Source organism: Mustela nivalis, assembly GCF_964662115.1.
Source record: "Mustela nivalis genome assembly, chromosome: 19".
NCBI lineage: Eukaryota > Metazoa > Chordata > Mammalia > Carnivora > Mustelidae > Mustela > Mustela nivalis.
The window spans coordinates 7,195,117-7,215,064 of NC_139038.1; the positions used below are offsets into that span (position 1 = coordinate 7,195,117).

The following is a 19,948-nucleotide window of genomic DNA, read 5'->3' on the forward strand; positions in this document are numbered from 1 at the left end:
CAAGGGTGAACCTCAAGGACATTATGCTCAGTGAAATAAGTCTGACAGAGAAAGACAAATGACATATGTATGAGCCCACTTGCGTGTGGAATCGAGGGGTAAAAAAAGTTCATAAATACAGAGAACAGATTGGTGGTTGCCAGAGGGGGCTAAGGTAGGGGATTAAGCAAAATGGGTAAAAGAGGTCAAAGGTACAAACTTCAAGTTATAAAATAAATAAGGGGCACCTGGATGGTTCAGTTGGTTGAGTGACTGACCAACTCTTGATGTTAGCTCAGGTCATGATCTCAGAGTCGTGGGAATGAGCCCATGTCAGGATCTACACTCAGCATAGATCTTTCTCTGCCCCTCCCCCCCAATTGTACATGCACACTCTCTCTCTCTCAAATAGATAAATTAATAAAAAAATAAATAAGTTATGAGGACATGATGTGCAGCATGGCAACTAATGTTAATTGCATGTATTACATATCTGAAATTTGCCAAGAGAGTAGATCCTAAAAGATCTCATAAAAAAAAAAAAAAACATGTAACTATGGTGGGGTGCCTGGATGGCTCAGTGGGTTAAAGCCTCTGCCTTCAGCTCAGGTCATGATCCCAGAGTCCTAGGATCAAGCCCCACATCGGGCTCTCTGCTCAACAGGGAGCCTGCTTCCTTCTCTCTCTCTGCCTGCCTCTCTGCCTACTTGTGATCTCTGTCTGTCAAATGAATAAATAAAATCTTAAAATAAAAAAAAAAAAAAAAAGGATACAGACACACAGCAGGAAGGCCACGTGAAGGTACATGGACGGGACAGAGAAGACAGCCATCTACAAACCAAGGAAAGAGGCCTCAGAACGAACCAGGCCTGCTGATACCCTCTCTCCCGGGCTCCTACTTCAATCTAAGCCAACCTCGCTCTTGCAGAACCTAGAGGACAAGCTTCCAAGGTTCCTTCCCTGTGTTGTTAATCTCCTCCTCCCTGCACTCTGGCTTGTCCAGGTGCCTGGAAGGCAAAGCCCTGTGCCCAGGTGTCCTAGTCTTTGCAGAGGAAGCCATGCCTCTTGCTTCATGTTTGGACTGTGTGCTGCTGTCCATGGCCAAGACTTGCTCAACTGCTATTGAACTACACTCTTGGATCACTCGGAGTTCACAGCCCATGAGGAGCCCTGGGCCTTGCTCACCACTATTGCTGTCAAAAGCTCCATCTTCCACATCCAGTCCTTTCCTACTTATTTTTTCCAGATGTTCCATCATGGATGGTGGCTACAGAATGTGTTGTAGACTTTTCCATCTGCATGCAGAACATTTGGCCCTATTACATTTTAACTCACCCATTCCTTGTTTGGAGCATGGGTGTTGGGACAAGGGTTGCTTTTCCTCCTTCAACGTCCAAGTTAACGCTGTTGGCTTAGGGTCATGTACAAATCCAACTTTCTGTTCCCAACATTCCCATATATAACGTTGATAAAACAGGAAACAGTTTGCATAAAGTACCTATAAAAGGATCCTGTTGAACAGGAAATGGGAGAGAACTCAGTAACAGCTGGCTCTGGAGAGTACATTCAAAGTTGCTGGGAGTTTGTTAATATGATTTGGGTCTGTTAATTTAACCAACTAAAAATTCCGTCCAACTCTGCCCTTCCCTGGCTTCCATCCAATCAGCAAGCACTCATGGAGGGCTTGTCCCACCAGAATAAGATCCATAAACACATTATCTTCTCTATAAAGTAGTATCTCTAGGTATTTGTCCTTTGTTTTTTGTTTTGTTTTGTTTTTAATTTAAGTCAGTGAATTAATATATAATGTATTACTGGTTTCAGAGGTAGAGGTCAGTGATTCATCAATCTTATAAAACACCCAGTGATCATGGCCTCACGTGCTCTTCTTAATGTCCATCACCCACTTACCCCGTCCCTCCACCCTTCTCCCCTCCAGCAACTCTCAGTTTGTTTCCCGTGTTTAAGAGTCTATTATGGTTGGTCTCCTGGTATTTGTCCTTTGTACTCTGCTTGAGCTTTTTCATTCTAGTGTTCTAAGATAATGATCAAGCCTCTTTTAATCCAGCCACGCCATCTGTAATTTTTCAGACTCGCAAGTCTTAAATATATATCCTCCTAGACTTCCACTTCTGGCCATATGGCAGCCAAGATGAGCAGAGAAACCCTCCCCATATAGCACACTGAGAAATTATGGGTTTCATGCAAAAACCATCTTCTACTTACTCATGAATGAGCTGATGGGAAAGTAAGGGAATTCCTTGGAGACCAGAAATGACAAGAAAGCCGTCATCCAGTGGGATAAGCACATCCTCAGAGAGACTTTTCCCTGGACTGTCTGCTCTTCTCTGGCACCCAGAATATGGGTTTTAATAGGCCACATGTAAGGGGGAATGGGAGACAAAGCCAGGGATTGAGTCTTCTGCCTAAAGCTAGGAATCTCCAAGGACACCACCACAAAAGGTGAATAAAAGTAAAACCCACACCAGAGAAGACCATGGGAATATGTTGCTATTTTGGGTCTTGGAAAATTCCTAAGCACACCCTGACAAAGGTTTGGTACCTGAAATCACACTGAGTGGCCAAAAGGATCTCCAAGTACATTTTTAAAAAGATTTTATTTTTAAGGGCATCTAAAATCTGTTAAGCATCTGACTTCAGCTCTGGTCATGATCTCAGGGTTCTGGGATCGAGCCCCATGTTGGGCTTCACGCTCATCGGGAAATCAAGTCATACCTCTCCCTCTGCCTCTCTCCAGCTTGTACTCTCTCTCAAATAAATAAAATACATTTTTAAAAGATTTTATTTATTCATTTTGACAGAGACACAGTGAGAGAGGAAAGAGAAGCAGGAGGAGTGGGAGAGGGAGAAGCAGACTGCCTGCCGAGCAGGGAGCCCAATGTGGGGCTTGATCCCAGGACCCTGAGATCATGACCTGAGCCGAAGGCAGAGACTTTAACCCACTGAACCACTCAGGCACCCCCCAATAAAATATTTTTTTTAAAGAGTTTCTTTTTAAGTAATCTACACACCCAGCATGGGACCCGAACTCACAACCCTGAGATCAAGAGCTTCGTGCTCCACCAGTGAGCCAGCCCTCTAGCTACATTTAGCTAATAGTGACCCCAATGTATTCATGTTTCTGGGTACAAGAGTGAATCAAACAGATTCTCACTCTAGACCCAGCACCCACCTGGCTCCCACAGGGAGAACCCTGAGTAGCTCACAACAGGAAATCACTAGATACTTGAGAAAACACCCCAAGAGCCCTAGTGCCTGATGTCAGCAGCGCACTTGGAGATGTGTCCCCTTCAGAATTAACCCCACCAGTTTTCCCAAGCAAGAGCCCACAGTTTCTGGAGTGCCCTTCCGAAACTTTTACTTGTTCTGGGCAACCTGCCAGGCCTAAAGTACATTGTTTCTTTGTAATAGTAAATCATTACATTTAATGGTACTTCGAGTTCTTTCGAAACTCTTATGCGGATGTCACCTGATCTCACTACCAGGGCTATTCCCCAGTAGGTGTAGAACCTTGGGGTCACCAGCACGATTTCATGTAGACCCTCTGACTACGTGTGGGACCAACAATCTTATTTCTTGGATTCTGTCCTTAGGAAATAATCCGAGATGTCTTTAATGATCATGGGCACAGATGTTTTCCTTTTCCCGTAATGCCACCACCACAGTGTCTTCTTTGGTTCTTGTCTCTTTCCCCCCATCCTGATGTCATTGCTGTGATTTCCTCTTCTGGTCTAGATTATGATATAAATAACAATAATCGTGGTAAGTAACATTGAGTGTTCACCATGTGCCAAGTGCTTTGCTGTGAACTTTATACACATTCAGCCATTTAACTCACACAGAGACATTGTGAGGTTGGCGTCACCATGATCAGCTACCAGCTATTATCAATAATTATCAAATATTGTAATTATTAGTAATTAACTATCATCATTTTACAGATTAAAAAACTGAAAGCTTAGAGAGAGGTTATTAAAAAGCCCCAAACATGGGGCAGCTGCGTGGCTCAATCAGTTATGTGTCTGCCTTCAGCTCCGGTCCTGATCCGAGGGTTCTAGGATCCAAGCTGGCATTAGGCACCTCGGTTGGCAGGAAGCCTGCCTGTCTCTCTCCCTCTGCTTTCCCCCCTGCTTGTTCTCTCTCTCATGTCAAATAAATAAATAAAATCTTTAAAAAATAATAATATAAATAAAAAAGATATGACATATATCTGAAAGTGAAGGGAAAAGGGGTAAGTGGTGATAGGGAAGGGATAAGGAGTGAGTTCGTTTCTCCACTTTGCGATTTTCATTTAATGATACTGTAATTGCTTTTTTTTAAAATAAAGATTTTATTTATTTATTTGACAGACAGATCGCAAGTAGGCAGAGAGGCGGGGGGCGGGGGGGGGGGTAGCGGGAAGCAGGCTTCCTGCTGAGCAGAGAGCCTGATGTGGGCTCCATCCTAGGACCCTGAGACCACGACCAACCCGACAGGAGCTGAAGGCAGAGGCTTTAACCCACTGAGCCACCCAGGCGCCCCCTGTAATTGCTTTTTAATTTTCAAGTTTTTTGGGTTTTTTTCCCCCCAAGTGATCCCTCCCAAGGGATAGGAGTCATGGATCCACTGCTAAGTTCAGTCCTTCTCCTGAACTTGACTTGGAACACAGAGCAAATCTGCAGCCGTTAAAGCCCAGCCAGCCTTGCAGCACAGAAAGTGGAGCAAGGTTGAATTTCTCAGGTAAAAGTGAAAGCCAGGGTTGTTGTAGGTTGTGAAAGCACCCGGAGGGCGAAAGTTTTCAGAGTAAGCTCCTTTCAAACTGCTGTAGTAGCATATGCCACATGGACAAAACACGTGCTATATATATAGATATAATCAATCAATCTATCTATCTATCTATCATCTATCTATCTATATCTACGTTGATTGTGGAAATACATCCTATGTCCACAGGCCAAAATATTTGAAAACACCACACACTCCATTGGACGACGTCTCCGGGGCCAGAGAGAAGCTGGCAGCGCAGGTTTGTGAAACCAGACACCCCGGCTTCATTTTGCTCGCCTTCTGTTGACACACCCTTGCTTCAGCGGCTCTGCCACAGGCATGCAATTACCAAGAATTATTATTGCTTGATAATAGCTATAATTACTGGATGGAAAGCACAGGAGAAATCGAATTATCATATGGACTGCTGTGGGAGCCGGGCAGCCTGGTTGTCTGTGGGACTTCGGAACCCCGCCTCGCGTCGGTCCCCCGCGTTAACTCCCGGCGCACAAGCCGGGCGGGGGGAGCCTCGCGGCTGGGAGCTTGAGCCGAGCACCGAGGCCGGGAGCCGGGTCCAGCGATTCGGCAACCGAGATGCAAAATCCTCCCGGGCTCCTAGAGAGAACCCGGAAGTGCAGCGCAGTCCCGGAAGGCGAGGTGCTGACACACTTCCGGCCTTTGTGACTCATTGTGTCTGTGTCGAGGCGTCGGGAGGGCCTAGGTCCGTGTGCAGCGCCCTTCGGCCGGCCTGAGCCCCAGAGTCAGCTCCCCTTTCTCGCCCAGCGCCCCCAGGCCGCTCCCGGGGCTCACGGTGAGACTTGGGGCCGGCCTCTGGGGAGGGCGGGCGGCGCCGCAGGGTGTGTGCGTGAGGGTGGGCTCTGCAGCTGCGGCCCCGGGGTCCCCTCCAGGAGGTTCGGACGGAATGTGGAGAGAGCCCAAGCCCCTGTCCGTCCCCAGACCCGGCGGTTGGAAGCGCCGTCCCCCGGGAGACGTCCCAATGCGCCCCAACCCGCTCCCCGGGCCCAGGCGGGGAGGGGGCGAGGGTCTAGTGGCCGGGGGTGCACGGAGACCTGGGGAGAAGCGGTCTGCGGACCCCTTCCGGGCCCCTCGCCCGCAGTGTCATCATTGTCACTTGACGTCTCTGAGAACCGGGTTCGCGATCGAGCCGACCCCTGTCTGATATTACTGCCATCCCTTCGTCGCCATTTGCTTTGATTCCAGTGAAAGGGTTTGGGGAGTTTTTTGTTGTTGTTTCTTTTTTCGGGGTCCTTCAGGACCTCAAGGTGAAAAATGCGGAAGGCTGAGCAATGGACACGTTCCGAGGTGCCGCTTACGTGTTTCCAAATCACCTGCTTCTCACCCCACCCCCACCCCCAAGCGGTTATTAAAAGAGTATTTGAAGCTTAGAGTGGATAAAGACGTGATTTGGATTTTATACATCCCACGCGCTTTATGTCCTGCGGAATATTTTGAAGACCTTTAAAAATGATCTGTCCGGAAGATTAGGTGGATTTTTCTTTTCCCCGGTTCTGGATTACTCACTGCTTATCTTGGAACGGGTGAAGAGTGAAGGGAGTTTGTGGAAATTGCACCAGGCCACTAGGAGACTGATGGCCGGAGTGACCTTGGATAGTACTCTTCTCCAGCTCTCAGTTTTGTCATCTTTGAATAAAATGAACTTGATTTTCTCAAAGGCCCTTCCAACTTTGAAAGTATTTGGTCCGTGTAACTGAAAAATTCAGCCACAGTTTAGCCTGACACGGCGCCCCTCCCCTCCCTTTCCTGCAGTGCCTCTGGCACACAATAAGATACTTTCATTATAGAGAGTGGCTGTTACATGGCCTGGGACCAAAGAAAGCATTTATTGTACAGGCCAGTGCAGGGCGGATTGGAGGTGGTCAGTAAATACTTGTTGAATGGAATTGTGGAGCATTCATTGTAACCAGATCAACGAAGTACTGTTGGTATATATGCTGGCCAAATGTGGAGAAATGGCTTACATTACATAGGGAACCAGAATGATAATTTGTCCCAGAATATATCTCCGAGTTTGTGTTGTCTCTGAATTATCGTGCAAGATGCCCGTTAGTTATTTCAGGCCGTTTTCACCAGTGTTAATGTATAAACAAGGAAACTAGCTACTTAATATACATAGTCTTTTACTGATTCTCTGCTTGATCTAAACATTTAATTTTTTTCTGACTTTATATTGCACCTAAATACAATTAGGTGAGTGGTTATGTTAAATTTTACCTTGTCATTCTGAGGTACTCGGTATTCTTTGGGTAGGTGGCTGTCTTTTAAAGGGAGCCTTTTCATATTAAAAAAAAAAAATTGGGGGACACCTAGGTGGCTCAGTCCGTTAAGTGTCTGCCTTCGGCCCTTCAGCTCAGGTCATGATCCCAGGGTCCTGGCATCGAGACCCGGGTTGGGCTCCCTCCCTGCTCTGTGGGGAGCCTGCTGCTCCCTCTGCTGCTCCCCCTGCTTGTGTTCTCTTGCATTCTCTCTCTCTCAAATACATAAAATCTTAGATTTTTTTTTTTTTAAAAAGCTCTGTTCAGAAATCGGGATGGGGTGCGATGCAGTTTGTTTAAACTTTCAAGACTGTGCCCTAGAAAAGACTGGCCTGTTTAGAAGTCAGCCTTTGAAATAAACTGAGCTTGTAACTCCAAGCCCTTTTTGTAAGAAAATTGTTGATATTCATCCCGGTGAAAACCAGTTGCTGGGGGTAATCTTATCTAAATCGGATAGGGTGTCAGAATGTTTTTCAGCTCGGAGGGATCCCAGAGGTAGTTTTCTGCTCCCCTCCCCCATGTGACAGATAAGGATACTAAGTGCCAGAGAGGTTAAATAACTCACTTGGGGTGTGTAACTTATTTTGGGAGACTAGAATGTAGGTAGGACAACCTTCGCTGCTTTCAGTATTATAGGACTTCTCCTGTTGCTTAGTCTTTTAAGCGGGCTGATAATTGTAAAGCACAGTTATCTCTCTTACTATTTATTGAAAAAATTAAAGCACCTCTCTCTTGCCTACCAAATGCTGGACCCTGTTTTAAGTGCTTTATATCAGAGCGCATGGAAGCCTCTGCCTTCAGCTCAGATCATGATCTCAGAGTCCTGGAATCGAGCCCCGCATAGGGCTCTCTGCTCGGCAAGGTGTCTGCTTCCCCCTCTCTCTCTGCCTGCCTCTCTGCCTACTTAGGATCTCTCTGTCAAATAAATAAAATCTTTAAAAAAAAAAAAAGTGCTTTATATCTGTTAACTCATGTAATCCGCACAACCCTGTGAGGAGAGGAACGTTTTATCCGCATTGCACAAATGCAGAGAGAGGTTAACCTGCCTAAAATTATCGGCTGGTAAGTGGTGGTTCAGCTTATTGAAACTCTTCCAGGTAGCCCCTGGGGCTAGAATTTGAGGGAAGTATCGAGTGCTGCAGGTGTGGGCACAAAAATAGTAACACCACAAATTCAGTCAATTAATTCTTAAAAACTAATGTTCGCAGGGAATGGTACTAAGTGGTCCAAGAGGTACAAAGAAGCCTGGCCTAGGGAGTCTGGCTGGCTCAGTTGGTGGAGCGGGTGACTCTTCTCAGGTTGGTGGGTTCGAGCCCCACTTTGGGCGTAGAGTAGAGCTTACTTTAGTAAGGAAACAAAGAAGCATACCCCTAGCACTAGTCCAGTTGAGGAAGGAGCATGAAATTTTTAAATTACAGAGAAAGATAAGAACTTTCCATGGCAGATGCTTGGCAGAGAGCATTTGGGCCAGAAGTTTAGAGAGAGGAGAAAAGATTGTTTGCTGAGATTGTCTGAGAAACCTAAAGTAAAACCCAGCCCTTCAACTGCCATTGGGACTTTTTCTTCCCCAGCGCAGGAGCAGAAATGTCCAGAGTTAGGGAAGAGGACCTGCCAACAGGGGGAAGAGGGAATGTGCCCGCGCCCTCATCTCTGTCCCTTTGGGTCTCTCTTCCTCTTCAGTCTCTTCCTTTTGAGTCCCACTGACTCCAGAAGTATCCCACTCTTTTTTTTTTATACCCCCCCAACAAGCAAGCTCTTGGGGGTTGAACTCACAACCCCGATATCAAGAGTTGCACGCTCCACCGACTGAACCAGCCAACTGCCCCCCAAAATATCGCACTCTTTAAAACTCTGGTCTACGTGCAACACAGATCAAGATTCCTTTCCTTTTTCCTCCTTAGTATAGCTGAGACGGGTAAAATTTTCATAAAAAGAGAGTTTTGTGATGCTAGGCTAGTTTCCGCATCTGTCCTGCTCAATTTTCCTGTTGGATGGTCCCCCCCACCCCCCGACCCCATTAGATTTGACATGATTCCTACTCGCATCTCCTGCTGTGTCTCCTTAGCCACACTGCTCTCTGGTAAAAACAGCGGGTGACAGATGAGGCCCATTCTGGGTCATCATCCTTCCTCGGTCCCCCTCTTGAAAAGAATGGGTGTGTACCCAGTAGCTCTTGCTTACCGCACGTGTTGGGACAGAATGAGCTCTGTATGGTGGTTAGAGCTTGAACTGAGGGGTCCCACAGACGGAACTTCAAATCCTGGCTCTACCCTTTAATTGCTGTATGACCTTGGGTGTGTTCTTTAACGTCAGTAAACTTGAGTTTTGGCAGTGTAAAGGGAGGTGATAATAGTAGCTGCTCTCTGCTGAGACTGTTCGGTGCAAAACTTCATATCTGGTCCACAGACAGCACTCAGTGAACACCCGCCCCTACTGTTAGGCCTCTGAGTGAATGTTCTTGAATGGAACAACGATGAGGGCGGAGTGGCATTTCAGCTAAGCTCTGAAGAATGAGGAGGATTTCAAAAGGCAGAGGAGACTGGGAGAGGAAATACCAGACACTGCTGCGCCGGGAGACATGGATGGCGATCAGAATCCAAGGCCTCATTAGAAGATGCTCGTTTTGTGGTTAGAAAAGGCTCACACGGGAGAGGGGAAGAAATCAGTGATGGGCCGTGAACTGTGAGGGGAAGCTAGGACCAGGTACTGGGGGGGTGGTGCCTGGAAGGCATCGAGTTTTGGTAAAAATAATCTGAGAGTAAGGTAGGGCATGTAGTAGAGGGAAGGGGCACCTGATGGATCTCGATCATTCTCCCCGGTGCTTGGAGACCAAGCAAGGAATTCAGTTCTCCTTGAATCCATGTAAGGAGAGGAATCCAGGCAGGTGAGATCCTGGGTTTTAGTGACTAAGGTATTAGTAGAATATCTGATCACTAATTGCCACTAATGGGAAATAAGTGGCAGGGGGAGAGGTGCTATTTTGAGTACTTCTTGTTTTTGGAATTAAACTGCCAGGTCCTCTAACGGGTAAGTACAAAGACGACTTTTCCGTCTTCGAGGGGCTTAGAATTTAGTTGGGAAGTGATAGAAACTGCAGCCCAGATAATATGAGGAGAATATACGTGACATAAATAAGAAGAAAGATCGAGGGTGTTCAGAAGAGGAAGGTATCTTATTTAATTTGGAATATCAAGAGAGATTCTGTATTTTGAAGAGTAAGTACAAATTGGACCAACAAAGTTGTTATGGTGGGAAATTGTGCACAGCAGAGGCTTGAAGAGGGAACATCACACCTTGTGCGAACGGAACATAAATGGCCAGATGGGCTGAAATGTGTGTGTCTGTGTCTGTGTCTGTGTGTGTCTGTGTGTGTCTGTGTGTGCGTGCATGTGCATGCAGAGTGGGGGAGTCACTACTAACAAAAGTAGTGGGAGATCAGACTGAAAAAGTAGACTAAGGTGTATTCTTTGAACATGAACTTGGTAGATTCACTGACTCTAATTGAGGGGAAGGAGGGAATGACCAGAAGCATTCTTTGACAATACTGCACCAACCTCGGTTAACAAATCGTGTTGGACTGGGGAGAAATTGCAGCTGGGAAACCAGGGGACCCTGTCACCAGTCTAGACGGGAGATGGGGAGCCTGAATTAGGGTGGTAGAAAGTAATCGTGGGAGGCATAGCAGGAAAAGGTAGTCTTTCTTTTGACTTTGCAGAATGAAATTAGAGAAACTAAGGCTCATAGGAATTATTTAGCCTCTAGTTGAGAAGAAGCTAGGAGTGATCTCTCGGTCTGCCCACTCACTGCCTCTTCCGGTGGAGGAAGCGTTCCCAGGGAGGTCTTGGCCATTCTGATGCCCCAGCTCCAGGGTGCCTCTTGCTAGAAGCTGCCTTGTTGACACATGAGTTATTTCGCTAGCTCCTCTAGCGCTGGTGTTGAAACCTCCTTAGAACGGTTGGCACGTTCTGCTTTGTACTATAATTATTTATGTAAAAATGGGAGTCATCTCTGTGTTCCCTGCAGTCTAGGAGGACACTGCCTACTGTAGATCTGGAGATGTTTAGGAATTTGAATGATTGTAGCTGGAAGGACTTTACAAAAGCCGCTCTGAAGTTGAGAAACATCTGTTTTACTGCAGCAAGGACGGTGGGTGCAGAACTGGTCTGAAGGAAATCAGTGGGCAGGGCTGGAGGATGGTTTGCCCTGGGCTTCACCAGCTTAAAAATCATGGGGAAAAAAAGGACTGAATCCTCACATTCTCTCAGTTTATATAGAAAGCCTTTTTGGAGGTAGTTTTTTTTTTTTTTTTTTTTTTTTAATCATCCTCATAGTCTGCTACTTTAATAAGGACTTTAATTTTTTTTCTTTTTATTATTTATTTATTTATTTAAAAGATTTTATTTATTTATTTGATAGAGATCACAAGTAGATGGAGAGGCAGGCAGAGAGAGAGAAAGAGAGATGGAAGCAGGCTCCCTGTTGAGCAGAGAGCCCGATGCGGGACTCGATCCCAGGACCCTGAGATCATGACCTGAGCCGAAGGCAGCGGCCTAACCCACTGAGCCACCCACGCGCCTGAGGACTTTAATTTTTTTTTAAGGGCAAAAAAGTTAAGATAGAAAAACTAATCTGTGTGGTAAATCTCAGATTAAATCATAGTTTTTGCCACTGAAACAGTCCTCACTTTGGCGTCAAGTATGCTCGAGCTAGAATGATACGGAGAAGATGAACGTGGCCTCCGCACAGGGATGCCCTGCAAATTCATGAAGCGTACTGCTAAAGACAAAACGAAACAAAAAACAGCCCTCTCCCAACCTGTTTTTGGACACACACTCCTATCTGTAAAAATTACTTTAAAAATTGTATACATGCACTCTTATCCCAGCATTTTGTATAATAAAACCAAAAAAATACATTAAATTGTGCTATTGAAAAATAATTTTTGTGCTTTAAATGCACGAGATTCCTTTTCCATCAAAATTATTTATAATCTTTTTCATGAGAGCCATGTAATTAAAATTTCCTTGCTAGTTTAAAATTCCTGACTTGAGGGGCGCCTGGGTGGCTCCCTTGGTTAAGTGTCTGCCTTTGGCTCAGGTCATGATCTCAGGGTCCTGGGATGGAGCCCTGTGTCTGGCTCCCTGCTCAGCGGGGAGTCTGCTTCTCCCTCTGCCCCTCCTCACCACTTATGTTGTCTCTCTCGAATAAATAAAATCTCAAAAATATAAATAAATAAAATTTCTGGCTTTGGATGGTACAGCAGTTGGATGCTCTGTTTCTAAACCTTGAATTCGGTGCTGTTGAATTGAAAAAGAAAACCTCACAAAGATTTGTCAATTCAAGTGGAAGAAAACACATTGTCAGCTCCGCTTAGTAACTCATGACTGGTCCTGTCCACCGTGCTAAATTTTGGTGGTTGAAATTCAGCTAGTGCATCTCCATTTCCCATACCTTTAAATCACCTGTTCTTAAAAACTCATCAAAAGGTGGGATGCCTGGCTGGCTCAGTCAGTAGGGCATGATCAATGGTTCAAGCCCCACATTGGGCATAGAGCCTACTTTAAAAAAAAAAAAAATCAAAAGGTGTTTCATGTTTTAAAAACCAGATTTTTAAGATTCATAAAATTCTTCATTTGGAGGATTTTAAACAGTAGAAATTATTTACTTGTTTTTCAAATGTATAGATGATGAAGTTTTTCTGGGATACTGAGTATCATTTTTGGCAATAAAAATTACATAACAGTGGAACTGTTTCCCAGCATAGGACTGTTACCATAATAGTCTTTTTATTTATTTATTTATTTATTTATTTATTTATTTATTTGACAGAGAGAACACAAGCAGGCAGAGTAGTAGGTAGAGAGAGAGAGGAAGAAGCAGGGTTCCCACTGAGCAAGGAGCCGGATGTGGGACTCGATTCCAGGACCCTTGGGATCATGACCTGACCCAAAGGCAGTTGCTTAACCAACTGAGCCACTCAAGTGCCCCATAATAGTCTTTTGTAACATTTTTTCCAGCTACTTTGTTACTTATTGGTTGACATCTTGTTTGATTTTAGATTGACATTGGTTTTTACTTCCTAATCTGGGTGAGTAAGACCTTTCTGTAGATAGAAGCTTCATCTGTACTATTTGTTTCTTCACAGGTATCTGCACCATTAGCATCTCCTCAAATTGTAGTTTCTCTGCCAAAGTCTTTAGGCTGCTTGTCTTTTTTCTTTTCTTTTGAGCTGTAATCGACATATAACGATATGGGAGTTGCAGGTATACAAAGTAATGATTTGATATTTGGGCAGAATGATCATAGTTAATCTAGTTAACATCTAGAAAAAAATATCAGATTTTTTTTTTTGCTTTTTTTTAACATAAAGATTTTTTTTTTTTTTTAAGATTTTCCTTATTTAATTGAGAGAGAGAGCACAAGCAGAGGGTCAGCAGAGGGAGAGGGAAAAGCAGACTCCCTGCAGAGCAGGCAGCTCGATGTGGGACTCGATCCTGGAACTCTACGATCATGACCTGAGCCAAAGGCAAACACTAAACCAGCTGAGCCACCCAGGCACCCAGAATGTTTTTTCTTGTGATGAGAATTTTTAAGATCACTTGGCAACTTTCAGATAACACGACACAGTATTACTAACTCCGGTCACCACTGTGTGTATTATATCCTGTGGCTCATTTATTTGAGACCCGGAAGTCTCTCATTTGACCCCCTTCGCCCAGCCCCCATTCTTCTCTCTTATGAAAGCAGGATTCATTCAATGTAGATAAAATAATCTGTTATTCCACATAACTGGTCTCAGATAAACTGGGAAATGCCACAGTACCTAAGAGTGAGCATGCGAAACAAGAGCACTTTGGCAGCTCTCTGTGGGGGAGGGAGGCTCCCACTTTTTCCTTGGGATGCACTCAGTGACATGGGACCGGTCAGCATTGAACCAAGGGAGGGTGTTGGTGGCAGTCGCAACGTGCCATCTGTAAAATGGCACTAGTGGTTGTGGCTCCTTGCTGGGGCTGCTGGGGGAGGAAAGAAGATGATGCGAGGACTGCTTGAAGCCTGATGCCTGGCTCCCGCTAAGGCTCTTCTCTCACCAGGCTGAGTGCTTAAGTGTCTGGTGTCCTAACCTGCCGTCCCCCGGAAGCTTAGGTGTTCAGACTCACGCAGAGTCCCGAGGCTCGAATTGGCCTAGTGGAGGTTTCTCTCTGCAAACCATTTTTTTTTTCTTTTTTTAAGAATTTCTTTACCCGAGGGGCACCTGGGTGGCTCATTGGGGTAAGCCTCTGCCTTCAGCTTTGGGTCATAATCTCAGGGTCCTGGGATCAAGCCCCACATTGGGCTCTCTGCTTAGCAGGAAGCCTGCTTCCCCCTGTCTCTCTGCCTGCTGCTCTGCCTATTTGCGATCTCTCTCTCTGTGTATCAAATAAATAAATTCAATCTTTTAAAACCATTTTCTTTACCTGAGAGAGATGGAGACAGCACAGGCAGGGGGAGGGGTAGAGGGAGAGGGCCTAGCAGACTCCCTGCTGAGCTGGGAGCCCAACACGGGGCTCAATCCCAAGACCCTGAGATCATGACCTAAGCCTAATCAGGCGCTTAACTGACTGAGCCTCCCGGGCACCCCTTTTAAGATTTTATTTTTAAGTAATCCCTACACCCAGTGTGGAGCTCAAACTCAGCACCCCAAGATCAAGAGAGTCACTTGCTCTCCCGACCGAGACAGCTCTGGAAACCTTAAGATATAAAGTGACCGTGAAAACAGTGCACCTCTGGAGGCTTTTTCTTTTGCCTTTCAGAGGTGTTTTCAGTGCCTCGATGTCCAGCTCTGTGTGAAGTGCTAATAACACAGGTCACTTCTCATAAAAGTACTAATAATTTTGTTTCCTGTGTCAGGAACGGCACTGAAACATACCAGCGAACATCTCCTAGGCCAGGAAGGAGAGCACAGACCCTGTTTGGATCAAGTCCACCCCCTGAGCCTGAATGATGACTGCAGAGTCCAGGGAAGCCACAGGTCTGTCCCCCCAGGCTGCCCAGGAGAAGGATGGGATCGTGATAGTGAAGGTAGAAGAGGAAGATGAAGAAGACCACATGTGGGGGCAGGATTCCGGCCTGCAGGAGACGCCGCCTCCCGACCCGGAGATTTTCCGCCAGCGGTTCAGGCACTTCTGTTACCAGAACACTTTTGGGCCTCGGGAGGCTCTGAGTCGACTGAAGGAACTTTGTCATCAGTGGCTCCGGCCGGAGATCAACACCAAGGAGCAGATCCTGGAGCTGCTGGTGCTGGAGCAGTTCCTTTCCATCCTGCCCAAGGAGCTCCAAGTCTGGCTGCAGGAATACCGTCCCGATAGTGGGGAGGAGGCCGTGACCCTCCTGGAAGATTTGGAGCTTGATTTATCAGGACAGCAGGTAAGACGAGGTGAAACCGATTCTCTGTAAGTAGCGCCTGGGCTTTAAGCTTGGGGCAAAGAGCAGGTTACAGTGGAAAGCTGGCACTCGTCGTCCTTGTGGTGGTGACTTTCTGCTCTGCTTGGATGCTGAAAGGTGTGCCGGCCTCCTGCTCCTGCGTCCAGGGGTCCGCTTACCAGCTTTTGGTTTGTTTAAATTCCTGTTTTAAAAGTGATTTACCCACAAGCCCACCCTGTTTATCCTCAGGTGCCAGGTCAAGTTCATGGACCTGAGATGCTCGCAAGGGGGATGGTGCCTCTGGATCCAGTGCAGGAGTCCTCGAGCTTTGACCTTCATCATGAGGCCACCCAGTCCCATTTCAAGCATTCACCTCGGAAACCTCGCCTCTTACAGTCACGCGGTAAGAAGCAAGGTTTCATGTGGGGAAAAAACCCAGCTGGGTGGGGGTGCCCTTACTGTGTTGCTGAGGGCCTGTAGTTTAAAAAAAAAAAAATGATGGGTTTTTTTTTTAAATCATTATACAGTATAGTCAGTATTACTAAATATGGGGAGAATCTAATTTACAGACCAACCTCAGAAGATAATGTTACTGAGAAGGTAAATGAAATGTATGTCATGAACTTTGGTGGACATTACATGATTCTTGAAGTTGTTAGCATTTTGAATGTCCAGCAGTTTTGTTTTTTTTTTTTTAACACAAAATTGCTGGGAAGAGGTAATATATTTCCAGCCTGGGTTTTGAAACACTGGCTAATATCATAAGTTACCTTGAAAAGGATCATTTTTAATTTTATTTTATTTTATTTTTAATTTTATTTATTTGTTAGACAGAGATCACAAGTAGGCAGAGAGGCAGGCAGAGAGAGAGAGATGAGGAAACAGGCTCCCTGCCAAGCAGAGAGATTGATGGAGGACTTGGTCCCAGGACCCCGGGATCATGACCTGAGCTGAAAGCAGAGGCTTAACCCACTGAGCCACCCAGGCGCCCTGAAAAGGATCGTTTTTAAAAATACATTTTATTAATGTATAAAAATGTAGTATAGCCTCTTTTTCTCTCTTTCAGAAATTTTAAACAGAAAAGGATGGAAAAAACATTTTGTTTTTGTTTGAGGAACATGAAAAAAATCATTTCAAGGTCATACGTAAAAATCAGTTTAAATTTTTTTTTCCTTTCAGGGAAATACTAACAATATCCTTAACTAATTTAGAAATCAAAGTAGGTATGTAGACTATCAGTAAAAATAAGAACATATTAAAAATCCCGTTGTTCAAGAAGCGTGGATAGAGGCACATTTCTCAACCAGGGTTCATTTGTGATGACATTTAAGGCTGGAATATTAGAACTTCAGAAAATATTCTCCTCTTGTGCATTCTGGAGAAATCTGTAAATCACTGCGTTGTGATGATTGATCCACCACTGTCCATCCAGTCCCGCTCGTGTCCTGTACAGGGTTTGGGAGGTTTTTCCATGCTCTGCACGGAGGGAATCAGAAAATTGAAGAGGATATTGGTAGCTTTCAGTGCCAGATTAGAGCTTCCTGTCCCCAGCGTAGCAGTTTTAGAAACCTGGGCACGGACCGTTAATGCTTAGTAAATAGTTTTGCAGGGAATTCAGCCATACGACTTTACCCCCAAATCCCTCTCAGGGCTGTTCTTCCAGAGTCTTTTTCCTAATTCTCAGAAGGTAAAAATGCTAACTACTTGGTCTTTCTGCACATTTTGCTTTAGCTTGCTTTATAACTGTATGCTTGAAATAGTTACAAGGTTTAGTAATCAGTTTCAAATTCATTTCTCTTACGTCTTTGCAGCTCAGTAACATCATCTGTTTATCCAGTAACATTTCCAAATCTAATACAGCTTGGCAAGGGAAGATTTTAATTTTTGCAGTTTAAAAATCTGTATAGTTGTTCTTACACATGGCCTAGTGGATCGTGTGTGACCATCAGCAGTGATCGTCTGCTAGACATCTTGTCTTAGGTCAGTGTCAACCCACATTTCTGCGAACTAGCAAATGTCTCATCGACATTTGAACCTTATAGAACGTTTAGTCAGAAAACTGTGGCTAAGTGAGGGAGAAAAGTAGGAGGACCAAAAATGGCCAGAAAGGACCCACTCTTTGTGCCCTGTGTTTCAAGATATTACCACTAAAGATTGTTAACGCTCGTGTTATATTTTCCACAATTCAAGGAGATTGTGATGCTCTGGTGCTGTTCCTTGGACTGGAGAAAATTAAATGGTGAGCCAGACTTGAATCATGGACCGGAAGTTACCCACTTCCATAGATAAGGAAGACTAGGAAGCCGGGTTGTAATTCTGGCTCTGCTACTCTTAGCTGTGTGATATTAGGCAAGTCATTGACTTTCTAGGTGTTTGGTTTCCCCCTCTTTAAATGAAAGGGATTGGACCAGGTGATTTTAAGGACCCTTTTATGACTCCTTGTGACTTGGAATAGCAGAGGTCATACTTTCTCTTCGTTAGCTTCTCTGCAGTTACCTACTCTGTAGTTGAACACTGAACATCACACGTGCTGGGGCAGGAAAGAGAGGCCCCGGGCCCTTCTTGGAGGGGAGGCCCAGAGCAGAGCTGGTTTTACTCACAGCTCCTTTCTCCTCCCTCAGCTCTCCCTGCCACCCACGTTCCTGCCCCTCATCACGAGGGGAGTCCCAGAGACCAGGCGATGGCATCTGCACTATTCACAGCAGATTCCCAGGTGAGCGGTGGGCCCCTCTGCCTTCCTGAGACCCTCGTGTCTGCCTCTCTTCCTGGAGCTCTTTTAGCTCCCTCCACCCCGGACACCATCTTGATGCCCCTTCCCACAGAGTGGCCCCAGTCCCGCCCTCCCCATCCACCAGAACCTGGCATGATCACCTTTTCTTTCCCAGCATCCTGTAGGTCTGCAGTCAGCTCTGTCCCTGACTCCCAAGTTTGGGTGACGGGATTGTCCCTGAGCTTTGGGAGAACTGAGTGTGGGGATCTCGTATTATTTCAGGCAATGGTGAAGATCGAGGACATGGCCGTGTCCCTCATCCTGGAGGAATGGGGATGTCAGAACCTGGCCCGGAGGAATCTCAATAGGGACAACAGGCAGGAGAATTATGGGAACGTGTTTTCCCAGGGTAAGACTGATGCAGGATTATTGTCTAAGATTGTTTTGCATCTTCTTTTTTTCGTTAGTTGTGGGATTTCTGATGTGTTCACTTCAGAGTTGACAAGGATTGAGAGGCTACTGAGCCCCTTTTCTTCAGGCTAGATAGAGCGGGAGCACATTTGTGTTCGCTTAACCCTCAGAGCCTGAAACCGTGAGTCCCTGATTCCAAGTGGATTTTTTTACTTTTAGGTAGTTTTTGCTGTTCGAAATCAGAAATACTCTTTTAAGTTCTGAGTTCTCACCTCTTCAGCCATTCTTCTCCAGTCCCCATCAGTTGTAGCGTAGGCGCCTCTGTCAAGGGGATGGATTCTGTATTTCCTATTCTAGAGGTCCGAGTGAGACCTAATCATCATCAGTCTAATCCTAACCTAGGACCGCATTCTTGGACTTAACAGTCATCCTTCCGTGGGCTTTCTGTCTTCTTCCATCCCATGAGCACTGCTCCCAGGCAGCTTTGTGTTAACTCATGACTTGTCCCTTACAATTAGGATTCCCCATTTCCAAACCTAATGGTGATCTTCTGCGGAGAAGTCTGCTCCCGGACGTGTAGTAAGAACAAAAACAAGCTCTCAGAGGCATCAACCATATAAGACAAGGTGACACAACTGACACACATTCCCATTTGTCCCCTTCCCTCTATCCCCGGAAGATCATACTGCAAAGCAGCTCTCAAATGAGTTGTGTCATGGGATAGCCACAGTGAGACTTCTGCCTCGGGAGGACAGAGGGAGGGTGAGTGAAGGGAGCTGAAGAAAGTAAGTTTCTAAAGAAGCCTCAGGTTTTATTTTGAACCATAGACCTAATCGAGTGGTGGTTTCTTGGTACTTGCTCTTTGAACCAGATTCTGAAAATTAAGCCAAAGAACTGATCTGTGTTTCTGAGCTGGGTATTACCTACCCCATGATAACTTCAAAAAGCAAACACTAGTTGCAGACGGTCTGGGAATTATCCCAGTAACCAAGGACTTTGGCTTGGAATTCAAAAGAAGTGGACAGATTTCCTTCTCTTATGACTGGTTCGGTATTTCTAGTGATTTCATCACTAAAGTCAGGGCGTAGGTACTACTCAGCTTTCCGTGGTTGCATTCAGGGGCCTCTGTGGGGTAGTGCAGGCCCACCTAGAAAGGGCTCTTAAAGCCTGCTAAACAAAGAATAGAATTGTAGTAACTTGGGTTTTTTCCTAGATAAATGTGAACGGCTATAAAGTAGTGCATGTGCATTGGACAATTTTCATTCTCAATTTAAAAATAACAACAGACAGAATTTTACTGCAATAAAGATGTACTTCAGTGTTTTAATGTGCTGGCTTAATGACGGGAGCAGCTTTGCATTTGTAAAATTTGGGTTTTTACATCATC

General features: G+C 45.4%; 1 protein-coding gene across 6 annotated transcripts in view; it reads left to right on the plus strand.

Annotated features, from left to right (window-relative positions):
- The window catches only part of ZKSCAN1 (zinc finger with KRAB and SCAN domains 1), a 49,657-nt gene that overhangs the window by 21,770 nt on the left and 7,939 nt on the right, over window positions 1-19,948 (plus strand). For 3 of the 6 annotated variants that reach the window (XM_082712885.1, XM_082712884.1, XM_082712887.1), the window contains 5 exons: window positions 4,933-5,005; window positions 14,928-15,443; window positions 15,690-15,843; window positions 18,062-18,153; window positions 18,433-18,559. In XM_082712885.1, coding sequence (XP_082569011.1) covers window positions 15,018-15,443; window positions 15,690-15,843; window positions 18,062-18,153; window positions 18,433-18,559 — 799 coding nt within the window. In that variant the 5' untranslated portion in view covers window positions 4,933-5,005; window positions 14,928-15,017. Of the gene's footprint in view, window positions 1-4,932; window positions 5,006-5,056; window positions 5,558-14,927; window positions 15,444-15,689; window positions 15,844-18,061; window positions 18,154-18,432; window positions 18,560-19,948 lie in introns of those variants that run through there. The other 3 variants (XM_082712888.1, XM_082712886.1, XM_082712889.1) reach the window with 3 other exon arrangements.